We start from the raw sequence: 22,527 nt of genomic DNA, 5'->3' as shown, positions 1-22,527 counted from the left end.
CAGTAATCCCACTCCTGGGAATATATCCGAAGAAACTAGAAACACCAATTAGAAAGGATATATGCACCCCTATGTTCATAGCAGCACAATTCACCATAGCTAAGATTTGGAAACAGCCTAGGTGCCCGTCAGGAGATGACTGGATCAGAAAACTGTGGTACATCTACACAATGGAATACTATGCTGCCATAAAAAAGAAGGAATTCTCATCATTTGCAGCAACCTGGGAGGAATTGGAGAACATTATGTTAAGTGAAATAAGTCAGTCAATGAAAGAAAAATACCACATGATCTCACTCATTTATGGATAATAAAGAACATTATAATCTTGAACAAAAAGATAGATACAGAGACAGTAAAGCATCAAACAGACTGTCAAATTACAAGGGGAAGGTTAGGGAGAGGTGGGGGAGATAAGAGATCAATCAAAGGACTTGTATGCATGCATATAAGCATAACCAATGGATGCAAAACTCTGGGGGGTGGGGGCATATATGGGAGGGGGGTGTGGGCAGGGCAATGGTAAGATATGTACACATATAATACCTTAATAAAAAAATTGGAAAAAAAAAAAAGAAAAAAAAATAGTGGCTGGAGAATTGTAGTTCACATACTTGGGGCAAGCGCTGCCCTGTTGGGCAGTCTCGCAGCTGAGTGTTCAAACCCCAAATCTATGGAGATTTCTAAAAATGCCTGGGATGGAAACAAAAAGATGTCTCTCTCTCTGAGGAGCTCTTCTCTCAGTTCTACCAAAGCACCGAGGTGGTTACTTTGGTTGGATTCATACTTCACCCGCTTCCCAAACAGATGTGCAGTTACACAAGTTTGACTTCTCAAGATTGGAAGATCGTACTGGATTAAATAAAGGGAATGAGTCTTGTGAATGGGTTTATATATTTCTGAATCAAACACAGTAACTACAGCATTGACAATAATAATAATAATAATGCTCAGATGGTGGCAGCTCTAATAGTTCCATGATTTCTCTCCTGTAATTGTCACCTTTCAGTGTTCTCAGAAAGCGGGCTGTACTGGAGATACGGTGCAATCAGTCGCCAGGCATGTGGCTTTATTAACAGGAGCTCACAGATGCTCAAGTGAAAACAGGGCCTGGCTGTTTTGTACCAGAGGCTGCTGTGACTTTTGGGGCGCAGGGAAGACTGGGCTGCCCCGGCTGGTGACCTCATAATTTCCAGAAGCAGGTGGAGGTGACAATTATAGCTTCGGCCACTCTCTTGAACTTTCTGTAGTCAAGTGATGAATTGCAAATGGCTGGACCCTGTGCACAACAATAAACTCAAATAAATCTTCAATGTGTAATAATGACAAGACGGAGAGAGTGGCAGCTATAACAAGGCTTCTGTTGTCACCCACGTTGCTGCAGCCTTGAGATCCATCATTATCGGCCCGGGCTCGCTCCGGAGCTGGACAAGAAGGTCCGAAGAAGGATGAGTTGTTTGCGCTGAAGCGTCCAGTTGGTCCCATCTGGACGAGAGTAAATGGGATTTTTTTTGCCTGTTCACTAGGCCAGAGCTGTCCATCATTTCAGGCAGGTATCTGATCACTTCCTGCTGGGGGACAATATGGGTTTGCGCTGCTTGGTTCTCTCCCGGTAGTGCAGGGTAGCATTTGTGAAAGCTTTTGAGTACTTTCCAGTGACATACAAATGCAGTCCTGTCTTACAAAACCCAGCCAGTGATATTTTTCAGTGCGGACGAATGGCTTCTCAAATGAGAACATAATTTTAATACAACCTGTGTCAAGTTGAAATCTGTGCCTTGAATCGTGACATTATGTTGAATAATAATGTATATTTTCTTCAGCTTAATATAACTCACTATTAATTTTGAAACAGTCATGTACACAATACAAAAAATTGTAGGGCCTTTAAAATTATTTTTAAAGTATTACCTAAATTCCCTAAATATTTTACTATTGTTGATATATATATATATATACACACACACATATATACACACATATATATTCTTGATAATAATAATGTGCCTGTGACCTTTCTGTCAAAATTAACTGAATACTGTTTGATTTAAAATAAAGCCATATTCACTTGAATGGCAGTGATCAGATAAAATAGAGTATTATTCTTGGATTGATTGTTCTCCCCCTTAGAGGCATATCAAGTTTTTAAAAATAGAGTTGGAACATTCATTCATGAAGACCATATATTTATGTATTTTGTATGTTGTCTCTATTGTGATTATGATGTTTTTAAAATGAATATTTAGTAGCGGATAGGTGACTGACTTCCTTTTCTAGTAGCCACAGACATCTTTAATAAAGATAATAAACATTCTCTTAGTGTGTTTTTATTACTTTTTCTTTCTCTTTATTTTCTGTCATTTAAAGGAGAAGATCTTATAGGGATTGCCTTACATTTTAGATCTGGTGTTGGTCTTTAAGAAAAGCGCACTCATTAGTAATAAACAGTGGGATCCTTTGGTCATAGTTGGTTTTGATTTATGAGACTCTTCTGGCTATTATCACCTAAATGTATATTCTTAGCTAAACCGATAATTTCATCACAGGTTCACTTTAATTCCTGCGATGATGAGAAGGAAGGACCCCTGAGGTTTCCCTTTCTCCAAGTGCAGGCTCGCTCTCGGTTCAGGCGGCCAACACGCCATCATTCCTCGCGTCTTCCCTTCCTTATACACTGGCCTCCGGGCGTGGGACGCATGGACATTCCTGTGCCTTTTAGTGTCTTGATGGAATAACCGATTCCAGCTTCAAAGCCAAAGCACACTGTGCTTCATCTCTGCAGACCTCGCATCCCCGTAGTGGCCACACGTCAAGAACACGGTTCTCTCACGTTGGGATTTAGGCCATTTGTTTTCGGACCGTGGGCAGCTTCCACCTATTTTTGGAAACCCCTTGGTGGCCTGACTATTGGCGGTGACATAATTGATGGTGGCGCCGGAACATGGGATGCTCCATCACTGTCCGGCAAAACCCTCGCTGTCCACGGACTCCTCCCTTGGCCCCCGGTGGCTCCTACCACTCCCTGCCTGCCTGTGGGACAAGTAAACCATACGAAATTCGTGTAAGGCCACGTACACCTTCAGCGAGATGCGTTCCTAAATTCAATGATATAAGTACACTTTGAATAGTGTCCGTATGGCTGTGGATTTGTCATATGCAGCTGCTTAAGAATCTAACGAATAGCAATCTGTTGAGGTGTCTCCCGCATATGTGAAGGCTGAGGGTTCAGTGGGGTTTCAGTAGCTAAAAGTAAGGTATATGAGGTTTTACTCATATACATTAGGTTGAGCTATAAGTACGTCAGTATTTTCTGTAGGTATTTCACATCTAGACGTACGACTTGTAGTTAGTATGTCAGAATAAGATATTATTTACGGATTTATCCGAATCTCTCAATAAAGCTCTTGGCATTTAATGCTGAGAAATAATACTAGTGGCATCTAAGACTATGATGTCTGAAAATTTATTTAAGTGAAGATGGATGGTATAAATGATTGTGGTTATTTTGTAGCCTTCAAGCAAGTTATTTTACATTCAAGTTATTTTACTTACTCGCCTCTGACCCTGTACAAGTTGAGTAACTAACTCCTCCTAACTGAATCCTAGCCTTCCCCTGGTAAAGTGGGTTCATAATAGTACTGTCCTTACAGTATTTTACTGGGTTAATGAGTATAAACTGTTACACGATCTCTGGCACACCGTTTCTAAGAAGTATTAGACATTGTTCAAATACAATAGTTGTGTTCCTGTTTCTCACTTTCCAGTTCAGGCTGCTAATCTGGTTGGCGGAGGGAACTTTTGGGGCACTGTTCTCAAGGTTACAATGGAAAGGAATAGCTGTCTTGAATCTTTGAATGCGCTCACCTAGACCAGCGGGCCTCAAAGTCCTCTGGGCATTAGAACCATCTGAGGGATTCTTACACTAGAGGTTGCTGGGCTTCCCACTCCCCAAATTTCTCATTCAGAGGGGCTGGGGTAGGGTCTGAGAATGTGCAGTTCTAGCAAGTTCCCGAGTGATGCTAATGCTTCCAGGGACATGGACCAGCGAGACTGCCCTTGACTGACATGGGAGTGAGATGAACTAGTCTGTGGGACCCCCCACCCCCCCACCTGCTGTTTGGTGACGTTGGTGCCAAGTAGAATGCCCATGCGTCTGCAGAGAGTGGAGACTGTTTACTGCCCAGAATCCTTTCTCTGTTTCTGACCTGACCAGATTCATACTCCGGACTGGTCCAGGCTTCCCATGTTTTATTCATGATTAATGAAAATGTCATGTTTTGTTTTCTTAAGAAGTTGGAGGTTCTAGAATGATTTTGATTAAAATAAAATGTCATTTCAAATTACGAACTTTTTAGAGATTTGTAATATAATGTATGTGTGTAAAACATTACCTGTCCATGTAAGCAAAAAATTTCCCATAATGTCAATGTTTGTATGCTATGTGATTACACTTTACTAATCATGTAATTGCATATCTTAATTGTCACACGTCTTACTTGCTTCCCCACACGTATTTAAATAATTATATTAATATAACATAAAAATGCAGTACAGCCCTAGCCGGTTTGGCTTAGTGGATAGAGCATCGGCCTGCGAACTGAAAGGTCCCAGGTTCGATTCCAGTCCAGGGCACATGCCTGGGTTGTGGGCTCCATCCCCAGTAGGGGGCGTGCAGGAGGCAGCCAATCAATGATTCTCTCTCATCATTGATGTTTCTATCTCCCTCTCCCTCTCCCTTCCTCTCTGAAATAAATAAAAATATATTTTTAAAAATGCAGTCCATTATCACAGACATCTGATTGCTCATACTGAAAATATTTGCTCATTAAGATTATATAAAGCAGACAGTCATTTTTGACTGGCTAATAGAAGCGAAAGATAGTTTAAAGTCACATTTAAAAAATTATTTCCAGTTCTACATCAGCTACTTTATTTTTGGAAATAAATTTAACTCTGTGAGTTTATGTTTCTGAAGCAAGTTATTAAACACTTTTATTTAGCAATAGATTTTTGCTCAGTTTTTTTATACCAAGAAGGTAAGAAGAAAATATGACTTTCAGTTGTGGATGACTATCCATCACTGAAAAACTTACAGTTAACGGCGGTAGCATCATCAGTGTGTGTTTAACACCGTCTTCGATGGTCTTATTTTTTCAGTTGGTGATACTTGGTGTTTCTTCATGGGAATCACAACTTTGAGGGCATTGACTGTCTACTTTATCACGACTGTGTCCCTGCGGTCAAATCACTGGGCAGCACTGAACAGGTGTCCAGAACTATTTGGTGAATAAAGAAATAATAGCAGTTGTTGTTGCCTTTTATTGAGCAGCTAGTATAGGGTAGGTCTTTGGCTAGGTATTTGTTTATGTTGTCAATCCTCATCACAGCCCATAGAAATACATATTCTTAATCACCGAGGAACCTGAGGCTTGGAGAGATGAGCCTCGTCCCAGCTCACAAATGAGGGGCCCTTGTCTTTGCCACAGAACCTAGGTTCTTGCCAATACACCAGGCTGCCTCTAAGTCTCATATTCTGGGGGGTATGATAGGAGCATTCAAGGGAAGAAGAATGGAGCACTTACGAGATTGGCATTTACGAAGATAGGAAACGGAATTACGCTACTCAGTTTTGAATTGATTGGTCTTTTGTGCAAAATATGGCTCTGCTAGTGTATATTTGACACAGAAATAAACTATACGTCAACTCCGAGAAAGAGATCGGAAAGGGAAAGTGGGAAGTAGACAGTTATTCCTTGAAGAGCTCTTCCATTAGAGAAGCAATCAGAAGGGAATGAGGTGTGATTCTGTTTGCACATCATTTAAAGCAATTGGCATCCAAGTAAAGCGTGAGTTTTGCACGCCACTAACCTGTGAACCTAAGTGCAGTGACAGCTTTCAGTTATTAAACGTTTCCTAGCTCCCATGAATTTGCATAGGACCAGCTAGCTTTTAGAGTCACTGGCCGATTCAGAAATCCTCATGATTTGTATGTATCCCTTTCCTTAATGATTTATCTAAACTTTCTCTTTTTTTAATTCTCCTGCCTCGCTCTATCTGCGTAGATGTATCTTCCACAGGAGTGTGAGTGACCAGTAAGTGCTTATTGCATAAAGAATGAATGAACAGATTAATGAATGAATGACTAGAGGCCATGCGCACATCACGATTTCTCTTTGAGCAGCGCTGGGGGCGCTGTAATTCAGATGCAAGGGAAGCAGTCATTTGTATCACTAGGAGAGGAAAGACAGGAAAGGAAGACATCAAATCAAAATAAACTTCTCGTGGAATGCGGGTCTTTCTTTACTCAGTAGCCGGAATATCGTAAATGCTCCAGGAGCTTTTTCATCCCGAAGCAGCATTTACCATCTCCCTTTCCCAAATGTTCGCCATGACTGACAGTCCTTAAGTACCTAGTCTAATATTGGAGGCAAGAGATATGGGATGGGGGGGGGGGGGGGGGGTTGCGGGGGGGGGGGGCGGGGGAGTCCATACCCTGGAGGGAGATAGAAATGTGTATTAAATTGGAAAAATATCTTGAAGTGTGTATCTGAGATACCAGCTATCATTTGGTCATTAATTGGGATGAATTCAAATAAACCTCACACGGTGCCTGGTCCATAATGGGGGCTCAGTAGTGGGACTCAGAGCTGGGTCATTAATTGAGATGAATTCAAATAAACCTCACACGGTGCCTGGTCCATAATGGGGGCTCAGTAGTGGGACTCACAGCCAAACTTAAGGATTTGAAAAGAAGGTGTGTAGATACTATTAGAGCTCCTACAGAGGGAGAAAAGGCACCAGCAATTGTATACTCGCTTAGGACAAATGATGAGGAGAGGGTTCAAAGATGAGTAAAGGAAGGGGGCAGCCTGAAGCCAGGCCTGCTCCCCACCTGCACCCAGCAGCCAGCGCAGGGCTGGCCTGGCCGCGGGCTCTGCGTACTTCCTGTGCATCTGTTTATTTCCTTCTGCTGTTCTTTCCCTCCCCTCCTCCCTCTCTCCTGCCCTCCTCCCCCCTTTCCTTAAATTGCAGTTTAAAGCGCACTGGAACCCTTCTGTGATTGGACCCTAATCAATTGTGCTTTCCCTATCAGTCATGCAGTTGAAGTATAGTTCATTTTTAAATAGTTTGAACTCCAGAAACTTTTTAATTTAAAAAAATACACTCCAAAGGAATGTCATTTTCCTTTCAATATTGAAAATTTTAGTTTGTATCTGATATGCTAATATTTATCTTAAACTATTGTTATGTCCAACATATTAACCAAAACTAGATGATTATAATCAAAGGAGTGACTATTTAAAAAAATGCAGTCGGCATAGATGTGTCTGCATTTAGTGTTTATATAAATACGTTTCTAGATAAATTATAGAAACAATCCAAGAAATCAAGCCTTTCAGGTTATCTATTGCCATTGTTTCCTATGCATTGAAGCCCTCACCATGGCCATTACTATAAAACGTTCCCTAAGTACATAAAGGCTCTGATCGTTAAGATTTTTATTGCCAGCCACACATACAGAGCTGCAAATTGCCTTGTTTCAGATTTATTATGTATTACTCCAGAAATTCTATAAAGATCAAAAGAACTGATTACAATGTTGACCTTTGCATTAACTCATCTGAATTTAAATTCAAGTGTTTGATTTGGGAAAATAAGTCCATTTATCATAGGTCTGCTACTGAGGGGATTGTGCCGCCCTGATTGGGAGTGCTGAGACCAAATTTATTTATTGAGCGTGGGCCTGAAAATTGTTTGTAGGACAAGAGGAACAAAAGTCTGACCTGCCATTGGAGAGCGCCCAGGGACCAATGTGGACATTGCCCTTTTCAGATTTCAAGTAGTCAGTCTGTTTCAATCTCGTTAATCTCCGGGTAGTAAATTGAACAAATATATACTCTTTTTCAAAAATATAAACGCTTCTTTGACTTAAAATTAACGGTCCTCCTTTTATTGAGAAAATAACCATTTTCAACCTAAACTTGACATTTTGGAGGAATATTGAAATGCTTCTCATTCTGAAATTAAATTAGTCTTTATGTTATGAATTTGATGAGTTTGAACTTACACTTGTCCATGTGTGGGGGTTTTTCTGGATTACCAAGGAAAAACTGTTTATAGTAATATCTTCCTCTCCAGAATTACAAATTTAATTAATGTCCACTTATTTACTGCTTCCATTTTCACCACACAAAAATTGAAATGTAAGCCCTTGCACTATACCCACATCCACCTCCCAAATTGCATATCTCGCCCACGCTGATAAACCTTCTCATCTGCCTGCAGGTAGGCAGAGAGTTCTAGAAAGTGACTTGATAAAGCAGGGTCCGTGGCAGTCAGCACAAGGCATCAGCCCGGATGTATCCCTAAACAGCCATGCTTTTTAAAATTAGGGTCCAGCACTGTGACGTGAAGAGATGATGGACATACCTTGGCCCACAGTACCCTGCGGAGCCTGTTGGTGGAAAAGCACACATCCTGGGCTAGGACTTATGCCCACCTTAACATGGAAGGTTCAGCGCTTCTCCTTCCTGTGATTAACCCTCCAACTCAAGTCCTGGTCTGAGTGGAGAGGCCAGGGACTCACCCATTTGCTGAGTCTCATGGACAGATTGAACAATTACCTAGACCAGTGATGGCGAACCTATGACACGCGTGTCAGCATTGACACGCGTAGCCATTTCTGATGACACGCGGCCGCATGCCGAGGATGAAACATTTGCTGCTCCTGAGGATGAAACATTTGCGACTAGAGTCTTGGAGTTAGTTTTTTCCTCAAAGTGACACACTACCCGAGTTATGCTCAGTTTTTTGGCGAAGTTTGACACACCAAGCTCAAAAGGTTGCCCATCACTGACCTAGACCGTTGACATTGGCAACGGGTTTGTCCAGAGACATTCATGTGCTACAAATGGGAAAATGTAACATGTAACCAATTATTTATCCCATAAAATCCAGTAAAATAAAACTAAAAAAAATAAGTAACTCTTCAGGCTATTAGTGAATGATTCTATAAACACAAGACCAGAGTATTTCTCAAGCTAATAAAGTGAATTCTGCCTCCAAAATAAACTGCAGACCACATAACAACATTATTTTAGTAACCCAGATGATGACTATAGGATGAAATGCCTATATTATGGTCAATTGAAATTCTTAGAATAATCCAAATTATTGAGTAGGAAAGTTGTATTTACCAAATTAATGTAAATATCTCCTTTTCCCTCTAATTTGGTTTAAGTGGGCATTGAAGTTCTAAATGATTTGGTTGTTCTTTGATGAATTTGATTCTCTCATACCTGTACCACAGTCCTTAGTGATATGTAAGTTTGAAGTGGTTTCATTTATTGTAATGATGATTCTTTCACTTCTTATATTTTAATATTTTGAGTAGCATCAAGATATTATAGTAGTGCCCAGCCTGGTTGAGTATCGACCTGTGATCCAGGAGGACACGGTTCGATTCCCGGTTGGGGCACATGCCCCGGTTGCAGACTTGGTCTACAGTGTGGGGCGTGCAGGAGGCAGCTGGTCAATGATTCTCTCTCATCATTGATGTTTCCATCTCTCTCTCTCTCTCCTTTCCTCTCTGAAATTAATTTTTAAAATAATATGTATTTTTTTAGAGATATTATAGTAGTGATAAGGTGGGGTGGGTGGCAGTGCACCGAGTTTTGTATAGAGAATACCCATGTTCACTCGATAGCCTCTGCTTTTGAGGAAACTATGTTCTTAGAGACAAACATGTACATGTAACTATCATAGAACCATGTACATGTAACTACCATAGAACAGTCTGTTACGTGATAGAAGAGAAATACAGGAATTCCAAGTGGAGAGAGAAATTACCTCTGTTGTGTGTGGTCATAGAAGCCTTCAAGGTTTTTCATTGTTATTTTGTGTAAAATCAAAGAAAGCGGGTGTGTGTATGTGTGTGTGTGTGTGTGTGTGTGTGTGTGTACATGGGAAGAGGCGTGTTCATTCTCTGTATGACTTCAATACCAGGCATTCGCATGGTCTGCTAATTCAAGTTTCTTTTAGGCTCTCAGAATTGGCAAATCAGCTGTAAAACATTCAATTTAGAGACCATTATTACAGATAAGATACTTAACTCTATTTTATTTAAACTCATGACCTTTACACTAATTGAAAAGCATCAGGAAAGCAGCAGCCTGTGTAGTCACTAATAATGTCTTTGTGGAAATTACTGACTTCGGTTTTGTGATTTAGGCTGGCTACCATGTAGTTTAACTTGATCTGTAAAGTAACTCTTCTTTATAATTCAGGGTGTTGTGAATATTAAATATGCATCTGCATTTTTAATGTGCTTGTGAGAAGCAACTGCTCTGATTTTTATCAGCCCTAACCAAGATTGTTTTGAGGAATCCACTGGAGGAGTAATAACGGCCCCAGAAATCAACCTCTCCGATTGCTCCATTCCTCAGTTCGCACACCCTCCCTGTTTCCAGATTCCACTAACCCTACAAAAGCCCTTATTCCTGCCATATCTCCTATAATAGTTATTGTCATGTCATTATTGAGATTAATCTTGCATTAGACTTTAAGACAATACATACACAACATGACAGTTGACACTGACCCATGCACCTTACAGGTTATCTCATTTAATTCTCATAGCACCTATACAATAGGTCTTATTTCTACCCCCATTTTATAGACGAGGCAGTTGAGTCTGCCATAGGACTAACTGAAAGGTGGACGAATCGGGGTTTGGACTCAGGCGATCTGGCCCCAATACCCACACCTTTAACCATTTTGCTCTTCTGTGCCTAAGAATAACATTATACGGGAGAAAAGGAGAAAATTGAGGAACGTCCTGAGTTCTAGTTTATGTTGTTAAACCTGGTGAATGGCCTCCCCTCTGTGATCACTGCACTGGACAGCAGAAATCGCTGCTGGGACTTCTTGTTGATTTACTTTCTAACCTTATCATGACAATGACGTCTTTGTCACAATCCATCTTACAACGTGCAGATTGAAAAATGTGATCGACATCATGCGGAATTTTGCTGTGAAACAGTGGAAAAGCTTTAACTAGTAAAGTCTGGAATGCTTTACTTTTTGCTTGTGGATCGAAGGGAAAGGTGTTCATCTGTTCCAAGGTGAGGCTAAGTCTTCCGTTTGTGAGTGTCTTCAAAGGGCTGATGCCATTTTGTAAATGTAGTGAGGCTCAAGAAAACGTGGCTTCTTTATTTACTACATTTTCTATCTCATAAGTATCCACAATTGGAAAGGCAAGAAAAATAAATATATATGCACAGCTGATAATGCTCTGAATAAAGTGTCAAATAATGAATACAGAAAGTTTTTTTAGCTACTGAAATGTTGATCATGTAATTCTGAATACTTTAAGCAATGTATCACTAAGTACTTAGTTTCCCTAGTCTGCTTACTTTAAGTTCTTAATGTACATTGTAGAATTTTTGCCCAAAAGCTGTGTTAATAAGTTTATGGTATCAGTTGTGATTGCTGAATATCATAATTATCTTCACTGCCATGTAACCCCCTGACCTCTTTGACTATTAAAAAAAAAAATTCACATGCACCAAGCTTTTCTGTGTGTTGAAATTCTCATCAGGAATGCGAACTTTTGAGTATCTTTTTGTTTTTAAGTCCCATCCTTAATAGAACAGACTCTAAATAAGCTGAGCTCCAACAAGAAAATATTTTCTAGATTCTGTTCTATATATGTGTGTGCCTTTTTTTTTTTTAACTTCTGAAGAATTGGGAGAAATTGGAGGGGAGGCTTCAAAACACTCATTCGAGTTTTTCTTTATTATCTGAAATTCCTTTAAGTAGTTGAACGTTACCTTTAAAAAACGTTTTGAGTGTCCAGGGAGATGAGAGGGTTTTTATAAACAAGTTCCTGGCAGTGGCTGCGTCCCGTGCGATACGTTTCAGGCCAGTAACCAGGGCCCCCTGCGGGTCAGCGTGGCAGTCCCAGCGGTGTCCCGCGCTGGGGGTTATCTCGGATGTCAGCCAGCTCACCCCGGGAACAGTGGTGAGCAGGCGAGATAATGGGACGGAATTCTGAAATGAGGGTTGAAATAGACTGGAAATGGTCGCACGTGAGAATAACTTTTAAAAATAAATGTAGTCACCTTTTGACATCATTAGGCATATTTGGTAATAACTTTTAATGGGGCATATTTTTTAAGTGGCTAGATTGGGTAGCATATAAAGTGAATCGTATGTAACTTTATGTTGGAACAGATAAATAAAAAATTACAAATTTTATCACACAAGATTTTTATTCATAGAGAGCTACTGAGCAAAAAATGGGAAAACTTTTTTTCTCTTCTCTATTATGATTACTGAATTAACATTACCTAACACTACTAAGGTTTCAACTTCTTAAGATTTGGATATAAAATTACTTCTACCCAAACACAGGTGCAATAATATAGAAATCTTTAAAAATGCTTTGCTATACTATATTTCCAGGATAGTATCTTCATAAACAATTATTCATTCATGCCTTTTTTAAAGTCATGCGTGCTTTAAAAGATTTCTTTAAATTCAGTCTTTCTTTGTACTTCTCTGCAAAGTCAGTTTGCCATACCTAACTGTACTCTTAATTTCGAGAAAAAATTTGTGTGTGTGATGAACCTCCAGAAAGTGTTTATTTTTAAATGTAGTTGTCAATTGCTTGATATGGGTTAAGATAATGCAACTATCATGGCATATAAATTAGAAATTTGGAAGAGGTGTGGATTTTGAGTGTAATGAAGTAGGGATGAAATTATAAAGTATTTCAGACCATCGTTTGCACAGTGTGTTTATTACTTGGCATGGTCTGTGTCCACAATGGGCTTTATATACGAATGTGGACACGTCCTTATTTTCCTGAAGCCCACAGTCCTGCGAGCATCATCGATGAGTGATTTAGGAAGCCGCGGTCAGCCAGCAGAGGCCACTCACAGCTCGCTGCTAACACGGGGAAAGTGAAACTCTTTCTTCAGTGACTATGGGCCCTCACTCCGAGCCGGTTAATTTGTAATCTCTTACTCCAGAAAAATGATGGCATGGGGCACTATGACAAAACAGTGTTGCCATACTTGATTCTGAATTATGTGGATTATTCTTTCCTATAAATGCATTTCGATCATTATTAGTGTATACCGGAAATGAGAATGTATGCACTTATTAGAAGTATTATTATCCTAATAGGCCAATAATTCTAAATTCTTAATTATTCATGCCGACTTATTTCAACTGGGAAAACAGCTGTTTGAAGTGAAGATTTAAAATAAACACATTGTTTACTCTTAGATGAAAAACATGGTTGCTAATGTTGTTATGTTGCATGTATGTGTCTGTGCATATTTCTAAACCGTCACCAGTTTAGTCCCATTTGCATCTGGATGATTCTTTGAGAGAAAGAGGTGAGCTACTGTCACGTGACAATGTTCCAAGACCACGCCAGATCCCCCAGGCTGTCTTCACTGGCTGCTCGGGGGGCAGGCAGCTGCAAGGTTAGCATCTTCCCGTGGCCACGTAGGGCTCCTGCTGCGAAGGCTAATCCCCAGGTGACAGGAGAGCCCTGTGCTCGCTGGCTCCATTCCCTCTGATTCCTTTCTCTTTGGTTCTTCAGGAAAACCCTTCTGGTTTAAAGGTGTGATCTCACATTTGCACCGATGCCTGCTTTTGAAGGGAAACATGGCCCTCGCTCTCCAACTTTCAAGTTCCTGCACATACTCGCATTATGAACACGTGGACTCCTCTCTGGCTCCGTTTTTCTGTGTTTCACCGCTTCGGCCTCAATGACGAGTAGCGGAGCCATCGGTCATTCTCGTCAGTCTGTCCCTAACACGGGCTGACAGCCCTGTTTGAGCCACCAGCTCGCTATGCTTATCACCGCCCAGGGTTACCCTAGGGTCACAAGGAAGGAGCGCAGTGTCCTAGGCTGGAGATTGCCCGGGAGCATAAAGTCGTCCCCCCTTATCCGCAGGGGACATGTTCTAAGACCCCCGGTGGGTGCCTGACCCCGCAGATAGGACCAAACCCTATACATACTGTACATCCCTACTTATGATAAAGTTTAAATTATAAATTAGGCACAGTGCAAGATTGACAACAATCACTAATAGGGAAATTGAGCAATTATAACACACTGATAAAAGTTATGTGAATGTGGCCTTTTTTTCAATACCTTACTGTCCGGAACTCACCCTTCCTGTTGTGATGATGTGAGTGATACAATGTCTGGTGATGAGCATAAGGGCGGGAGTGATGTGGGCGTGGTGACGTAGGCGTGGGGATGTAGCTTAGGCTGCTGTAAGGGGGACTGAACACAAGCACTTAGACCCCCTGACAGTCCATCCAAAGGGCAAAGGGATGGTGGCTCGCATCCACCCTGGACGGGTCAGCCCCAGATTTCCTCCCGCTGCTCAGATCGGGGCACGATTTAAAACTTACGAATTGCTTATTTCTGGAATTTTCCTGTAATTATTTTTGGGCCACGAGAGCGAAACTATGATAAGGGAGATTCAGCCTGCATCTCCTGTGGCCGGTCCCCAAACACAGAACACATGTGTTTGGAGTAATTGTCTCTGGTGTGTGGTGCCCTGTAGGGGGAGAGGAGGAGGCTATGAGCAGGACAACTCAGGTTCAAGTCCAGCTCTGTGCAGTGCTGTGATCTGGGCACATGCCCTCACTCCAGGGAGCGGCAGTTTCTGCATCGAGTATTTGAGAGTCATTGTGCACTGTAGCCACCTCGCCTGTGAATACTCCTTATAGGTAGGCTAGAGCTATAAAGAATAACAGTGTCGTTATCATTAATGACAATAATACTTCTACTAATCACATGTATTCTTGATGGCCATAGTGGTCATTATCACACTTTTCGTTGTTGGTTCATTTATGCTTACATCCCTCCAAGGAGGATTGAAAACTGCTTAATGAACATATAACTGCACAATTTGGAGTCCTTAACCTTGACCCAGGTTAAAAATCATCAGATTCACCTCCTGTGTTATTTATATCCACTTCAGCATAATTTAGATAACATGCAGGCCATGAATATAAGATGCCGCATAGATCCTAAGAAGAGGTTTTCCCCCTCAAAGTCTTACCAGTGTGAGCTCTGCTGATAAGAGCAAGATTGCTGGTCAATATTGGTATATTAAAAAATATGAATGATGATGGAGACTTTGTATACTTTTCTGTAATGTTATTCGATTTTAGAAAATTCCAAACACTGAGGCATTTTCTTGGTTGGAAAACCAACTTACAGTGTATAAATTTAGTCGTTTAGTAGGACCGTTTTAGGAATCTCAGGAAATTCAGTTGTCCTCAGAAATGATCGTCTTCCTTCCAGAATATTCTTCTAGGAGGACGCTGTCTGACGCTAAGAACTCCTGATAAGTGAGGACTACAGTGACGCCCTGCATCTCAAACACACCTTCAGGCTGCAGGCACCTAGGACAGTCTCTTGAAGTTGGTGAGGGGGATTGTCCCTGGTGCACTGTCTAAACCCACATTTTCCTTTAATAGAGATCTAGACAAAGGAGTTAAAGTACGAATTTCTACATGAATTATTTACTGATATTTTATTCTTAAAAAAAAACAACACCGTGGAATGAGGGTTCCTTAATGTAAAACTTTATCATGACATCAAAAAGTTTAAGTCCGGCTGGTGTGGCTCAGTGGTTGAGCATCAACCTATGAATCAGGAGGTCACCATTCGATTCCTGGTCAGGGCACATGCCCGGGTTTTAGGCTCGACCCCCATGGGGGGGGGGCATGCAGGAAGCAACCGATCAATGATTCTCTCTCATCATGGATGTTTTTATCTCTCTCTCTCCCTCTCCCTTCTCTCTGAAATCAAGAAAAAACAGCTTTTTAAAAAGAAAGATTAGTTCAATGTAACAGTGTAACTAAGATGACCCCTATTACCATATACTACTTGTTCTGTAGTAAATTAAAACGTAATTTTATTCACACAGTAGGTAACTAGTAAGTACCTGCTGAATTGTACCAAGTGGAGCCGTTTTGGCTTTTGAACAAGGAGAGTTAGTGCCTAAGGAGCTAGAGTAGAGAGAAGAATTGCGTTGGGAAGCAAGGATCGGACTAGAGAGTGCTTTGCGTGCATTTCCCGCTAGTTTTAATTTTACTCCCAGCGTCGAGCTTGGGATGGCTCTAGAATGGGAAACCTGTCACGTGGACAGCAGAAAGTCGGGTTTGGTGAGCTGGTTCAGATGGATTGAGCCGGGAGAGAGGGTGCATGCAGCTCCCTGCTCGGAGGGGTTCTGTCTCCTTGTCCCCTACATCAGATAACTGCTTCGTTTCCCTGTAGTCTCATACGTGAGAGCCCTTTAGGCTACCTGAGTTGTTGATTTTTTTTTGCATTTACCTTCACAGTAATTCTAAAGGAAAATCTTTACATTTTTGTATGTTGCTTTAAAGGGAATTCTACTGTTATTTTCTTGAACGTTTTTCCATCCCCACAGAGATTGTGCCTGTTGTCAATTGTGACCATTCTGCAGTGTTAGATGTGAGAATAGATGACATGTGAAATATTTTATTTGTTCTCCCAGCTACCTCATATCAGAACCTTTTCACCAACTTATAAAACTCAGGGGCCCTCAATTGAAATACTTTAGCGAAATCTTTCTACTTGTGTATGGGGTTTAAAAAGGTAACTACTTCACGCCTTCATTTTAACAGTTATTAACATCATTTACTGCAAAATATTTATCTGATTGCCTTCTCAGGCCTTACTGGCGATCTATGTGCAGACAGCCGAGCAACTCCCAGTTCCTCCGCCTCCTCTCTCCTCCCCTTGCTCCCAGCCCTTGGGTTGAAAGTCCTATTTTTAAGCCTGTTTCCTTTGAGTTGTTTTTCCTTAATATCTGTCACTTGCGTTTGACTGACACGTTTGTCGAAGGCACCAGGGGGCCTTCATCGCAGAGCCTGCTAAACTTTAAAGGCTGGTTTCTCTCTTCAAAGGAATGGAGTCAAGTGAATAATGGTCCTCCCAGGAGCCGGGACTGTGGGGCTTGACAACCTGGCAGGGCTCGGGCCTTCTCCCTCCAGCCGGGAGGCCCAGGCCTCTCAAAACTGAAAGCTCCCTCCAGAGGGGCAGGCGCCGCCCAAGTGTTTATCAGCGTGGGCACCGAAGCAGGATGAAATGTAACCGGAAACGAGAGCAGAGTTGAAGAGATGAAAGGATGATGGCTTCTGGCAAATATATAAAGACATAGCACTTCCTTAGTTTACAGAAGGAATCTTAATTGTTGAGAATATGAGTAGAGTATCCCCCATATTGAAGATGAATATGAGTGGAATATCCCCATATTGAAGAATATGAGTAGAGTATTCCCCATATTGAAGAAGAATATGAGTGGAGTATCCCCATATTGAAGAATATGAGTATTCCCCATATTGAAGAAGAATATAAGTGGGGTATCCCCATATTGAAGAAGAATATGAGTGGAATATCCCCATACTGAAGAAGAATATGAGTAGAGTATCCCATATTGAAGAAGAATATGAGTATAGTAGCCCCCATATTAAAAAAGAATCTGAGTGGAATATCCCCCATATTGAAGAAGAATATAAATAGAGAATCACCCATAGTGAAGAATGTGAGTGGAGTATCCCCATATTGAAGAAGAATATGAGTGGAGTATACCCATATTGAGGAAGAATATGAGTGGACTATACCCATATTGAAGAAGAATATGAGCGGAGTACCCCCATATTGAAGAAGCTTTTTACTAATTCCAGAAGACTGTTGTGGTTCAGTTGCCCGATTTGGGAAGTCAGATATTCGACTATCTAATTGTAGAAGAATGGGATGGGATGCAGTGGATTCAATAATTATAAAGGGAAAATGAGATAAAGGCAACTGTTCTGTTTATCTTTTGAGGAAAATCCTGAAATTGGTGTTAATAATTTAGTGCTAGAAAGAATAAGAAATTGCTTTTAATGTCTAATAAAATTGAAATAAAAAGTTTTTATATCATATAGCTAAATTTCCCACATTGGTACTTAGGGACTTTATGAATTTTGATGGTACTGTTATTAAATTTTCATCTATCACTACTACATTCCCACTTTCTAAGGTTGATAACTTGATTGTAAATAACAATAGCAAAAACTAAGACCCAGATGGTCTTTTAGCATTACAGTTTATTTCACCATCTATAAAGGCTGGAAGTTGAACTAAATGTTATCTAGAGACCATCCATTCCTTTCTAGCTTTGAGTATGTTTTTTCCTATTTAATAATTTGTATAATAAACATAGGTAATGAAAAGAAATTTACCTACTTTATTTAGCATTGTAGTCACTATTGATGTAGTAATATTTAACAAATGAATCGTAAGAATTCAGGGCACACTGTGTGATGTCTAAGATTATCATCAGTAAATATTAGCTAATTATATAAATGATTGTCTCCAGTGTTTTAACAAATAACAAGAATTGGATTTTGGAGAGACTCTTTCTCACGGACAGACTACCTGTTCCCTACCTAATCTTGTGGGATGAAAGCTACATTTTCTAGCAGATAAACTTTAGCATGTGAATATTGGTAATGAAATATTTACATGTGAATACTGTACTGGCTATTTAAAGAGATATGATTTTTATAATTTGTGATTTCTTTCTGAGACATTTCTGGAATAACTGGAGGGCATATTTTTGGGAAAATAAAATAATGACCATACTTGATTGTTTGCTAGAAGTGAACACTTAGATCTGATGTTTAAAAATTGCTGCATTGTATTTTTATAAAGATTATTCTCCTACCCTCAATTGTAAATTTTTAGAAAGAATTCTGTAAGAATGTTTCTTGACATTTTCTAATACTGTGAAATATCCACTAATAAGCCATCACCGTAAATACATGCTTTCAAGTTTAAAATGTACTGGCACTCCAGCATAGTGCTACTTCCCACAAGCTGAAATCTCTATTAAAGTCATTTGTCAGTTTTTCAGAAAGGGCGTCTCGTGACTGAAGTGGCACAAGGTTCCCATTGTAAGAACTCTGTACTCCTGAGGCCGGCCAGTGACATTGACCCTGAGAAGAGCATCATGCATGGATTTCACTGTTGCTTAATTTCACTTAAAAAAATTGAAACTGTACCTGTTTGCACATCTTCAAAAGTAAAACAAAAATTGGCTTGAAATAATAGTACAGGATATTTGCTTCTATTTTTTTTTTAAAAGGACCATGTCGTACTAGGTAGATCATGCAAAGTCATTTAAATATCCACATTGGCAACTATAAATCTTTTGTGAGTTACTTGCAGCAATTGGATTGAGCTTATGCTTTATATATAAGTCTGATTTCTGAGAAATACATACTCTGATTATTTCTGATCAGGTTGAAAGCTTACATTTGTATCGTGGGGGTAAATTAGTTATAGATTCTGTTTTATTGTGTTCAGTTGCATTGTTTCCATCAGGCAGTTTATCACATGGGTGCATGTGAAATTTCTCCATTTATTAAATTTCAGATTATGTATTTCCAGCCCGTGCAGGACTCTAAACATTTTTTTCCATACGTATAGCTTCAGGTAAACAAGCAATTTTAGCCCCGAAAATAGTTTTTGCTTCTGTCAACACGCTGTTTATTCTTTCTCTGAGATAAAAAGTTCAGTTTTCTGATATTTGTACCAAGATAAAGTCAGTAAACAAGATTAATACAGTGTGGAAAAGGTTGTCAGCAGCCCTGGCAAAGGAAATAAGTTGCCTGTACATAGAACACACTGTAAACTGAATAAAAGTGTCAGGTCCACCAGGAGATAATGTGATCATGAACCCTTAACAAAGCATGACATGGGCCCGGCCGGCTTTTCTGGCAGCCACAGTGCGGAGAATGGATTACTGCAGCCCAGGGATACCCTCTGGAGGAGCGTGAAAACCGCATTTGGAGACGAATGCGGGATGGAGCCCTGGAGAGGAGCCACATGTTGACCGGTGGTGCTCAGACCTCAGGGTTGTTAGTGTCCTGGACCGAGCACGTTTGCAATATTTGCATTTCTTGGGATGGCCGACTGTACGCTGGCATCCTTGTTACCCAAGTGATCCAAGAAGAAGTACATATTTGAAAATGTTAGTTTGGGTTTTTTCCCCCCTCAGCATGCCTTTTTTCAAGTCTATACTCTAAATGGCACTGCTGTAGTTACAGGGGTATTACATTTTTATTACCACGGAGTATAGCCAGGCCTTTTGATGTAAGTTTCTGTCCTGTTGATTGTCATGGTGGGCTCATTCCTGCATGGTGTTGCTGATGTTCTCTTTGAGAGCCTCTGTCAGACAGGAGAGTTGTGAATTTCTTTTTCCATGGGTGTAGGTTTCATTATGAAAATGCTTTTGAACCTTTCGTTCTTTATCTGATTTGTAAATAAAACATTGTTCTTTTAGGCACAATTACATTTTGTTGTGTGTAAATACACAGATAATTCCTAACTTTGTGGGAAAGCTTTAGAAAGTTTCACATTTAGGAATTAATGACAAAGACATTGGTCTGGGAGATTCTGTTTAGATGTTGAGACTTAATATCAGGTTGTCCACTCGAGAGCAGATGTCCTCAGGTGCACCTCTCTCTATCCGTCTCTGTCTTTCTAGAAACGCACCTGTGACTGTTTCCCGTTTGAATTCTCCTTGCAGGGGACGACTCCGGGGCCAGGCAGTAACAAGAGGATGGTTCACTTCTCCCCGGATTCTCACCACCACGAGTGAGTGCCCGTTGACCTGTGTAATCTCCTTGGGGGTGTTCTGCGTCTTTCTTTGTGAAAATTGGTAGCCATTGCTGGTGAAGGCGGTTTAATTTGGTTCTATCTTAAGAAAGAGTCAGTATCATATACCCATGCCAGGGGTGCAACAACCATTTCAATGCGTCCCATGGAGAAATTTAAATAAAGGTTTTTGGTACAGTCCTTCTTTTATTTGTGGTGGAATTGGAAATTCACATGTTATCTGGAAACATTTAAATTCTGTTACATGAAGTAGCATCAAGCTCTTCTCCTTCATTCTGTCTGAATTGCTAACATGAGGACTAAGTGACTTTTTCTCCTGACTTCTCCACTCTCTGCTCCTGTCCAGCATCAGCTGCGAGGGTCCGTAATGTATTTCCATTTAGCAACAAAAGGAAGAGACTCATTCACTACATAATTCAAAAAATTAAGTAATTGAGCTTTGACTTGGATGAATTATTGGGTAAATTTCTAGGTGCTAATTCTATTTCTAAATACATCTTTGTTGGAAGAGCTTAAATACATTATATACTTTGGCTCAGTCCCATATGTCTCCTGCGGAGTTGGTTGAACTTGAGAAAGGCCATAAAGTATGGAAAGATATGAATTAATTATTGAATTTTTTCTGGCAGCTAATCATATTAGGACCCATTGGATTCTATTTTTTAAATCCATTCTTTAATAAATATAAAATTTATAGTTCAAGTATAGCTTATTTTATATAGATTAATATAAGTATAATTTATGTGATGTAAAATGTTATTTATATAGATATAATTTTATATAGCTATTCATTTTAATAGCTTATTTCCTTCATTTTTATGATTCTACTATAGGCTTGGTGCATGAAATTCGTGCACTCGGGGGGAGGGAGGGGAGTTCCTTGACCCGGATTGCAAGAGGGCACAGGCCAGGCCGAGGGACCCCACCGGTGCATGTTCGGGGCCAGGGAGGTAAGCAGGAGGTTGGCCAGCTGGGAAAGGACCGCGGGAGGGCTCCAGGGCGTGACGAACCCATCTTGCTCAGTCCCAATCAGCCAGACTCCAGCATCAAGCTAACCAATCAGTTGGAGCATCTGCCCCCTGGTGGTCAGTGCACGTCATAGCAATTGGTTGACTGGTCGATTGTCTGCCCCCTGGTGATCAGTGCATGTCATAGCAAGGGGTTGAGCAGCCTTAGCCTATCATTAGCATATTATGCTTTGATTGGTTGAATGGATGATCAGACAGCATCTTAGGCTTTTATTATATAGGAGTAGTGGCCCGGTGCACGAAATTTGTGCACGGGGTTGGGGTGGTGTTCCTCAGCCCAGCCTGCACCCTCTCCAATCTGGGACCCCTCAGGGGATGTCAGACTGCCAGTTTAGGCCCGATTCCAAGATCACCCCTAACCGCCTCTGCCTCAGCCCTGTCACCATGGCTCTGTCCGGAAGTTCTCCAGATCTAATTAGCATATCACCCCTTTATTAGTATAGAGTCCTGGTACACGGTTGGGGGGCGGGGCTGGCCTGGGTGAGGGGCTGTAGCCATTTGCAGGCCAGCCACGGCCCCATCGGGGCTGGGGGTCTCCACTGGGGGGCATGGCCAGCCTGGGTGAGTGGCTGAGGGCCGTTTTCAGGCTGGCCATGCCCCCATGGGGGTGAGGGTCCCTGCTGGGGTGGGCATGGCCGGACTGGGTGAGGGGCTGAGGGCTGTTTGGGGGCGGTTTCCAGGCCGGCCAAGCCCCCGGCTTTGTCCGGAAGGACGTCCAGAAGGTCTCCCGGTCTAATTAGCATATTACTCAAAAGAGTATAGATAAGA

General features: G+C 41.0%; 1 protein-coding gene across 3 annotated transcripts in view; it reads left to right on the top strand.

Moving 5' to 3' along the window:
* The window catches only part of GPATCH2 (G-patch domain containing 2), a 91,885-nt gene that overhangs the window by 34,550 nt on the left and 34,808 nt on the right, over positions 1–22,527 (top strand). For all 3 annotated transcript variants that reach the window (XM_079763429.1, XM_079763430.1, XM_079763431.1), the window contains exon 6: positions 20,643–20,710. In XM_079763429.1, coding sequence (XP_079619555.1) covers positions 20,643–20,710 — 68 coding nt within the window. The remainder of the gene's footprint in view (positions 1–20,642; positions 20,711–22,527) is intronic.

The sequence above is a fragment of the Cnephaeus nilssonii genome (assembly GCF_951640355.1).
Source record: "Cnephaeus nilssonii genome assembly, chromosome: 23".
NCBI classification, from domain to species: Eukaryota; Metazoa; Chordata; class Mammalia; order Chiroptera; family Vespertilionidae; genus Cnephaeus; species Cnephaeus nilssonii.
This window is presented reverse-complemented; position numbering and strand designations above follow the sequence as displayed.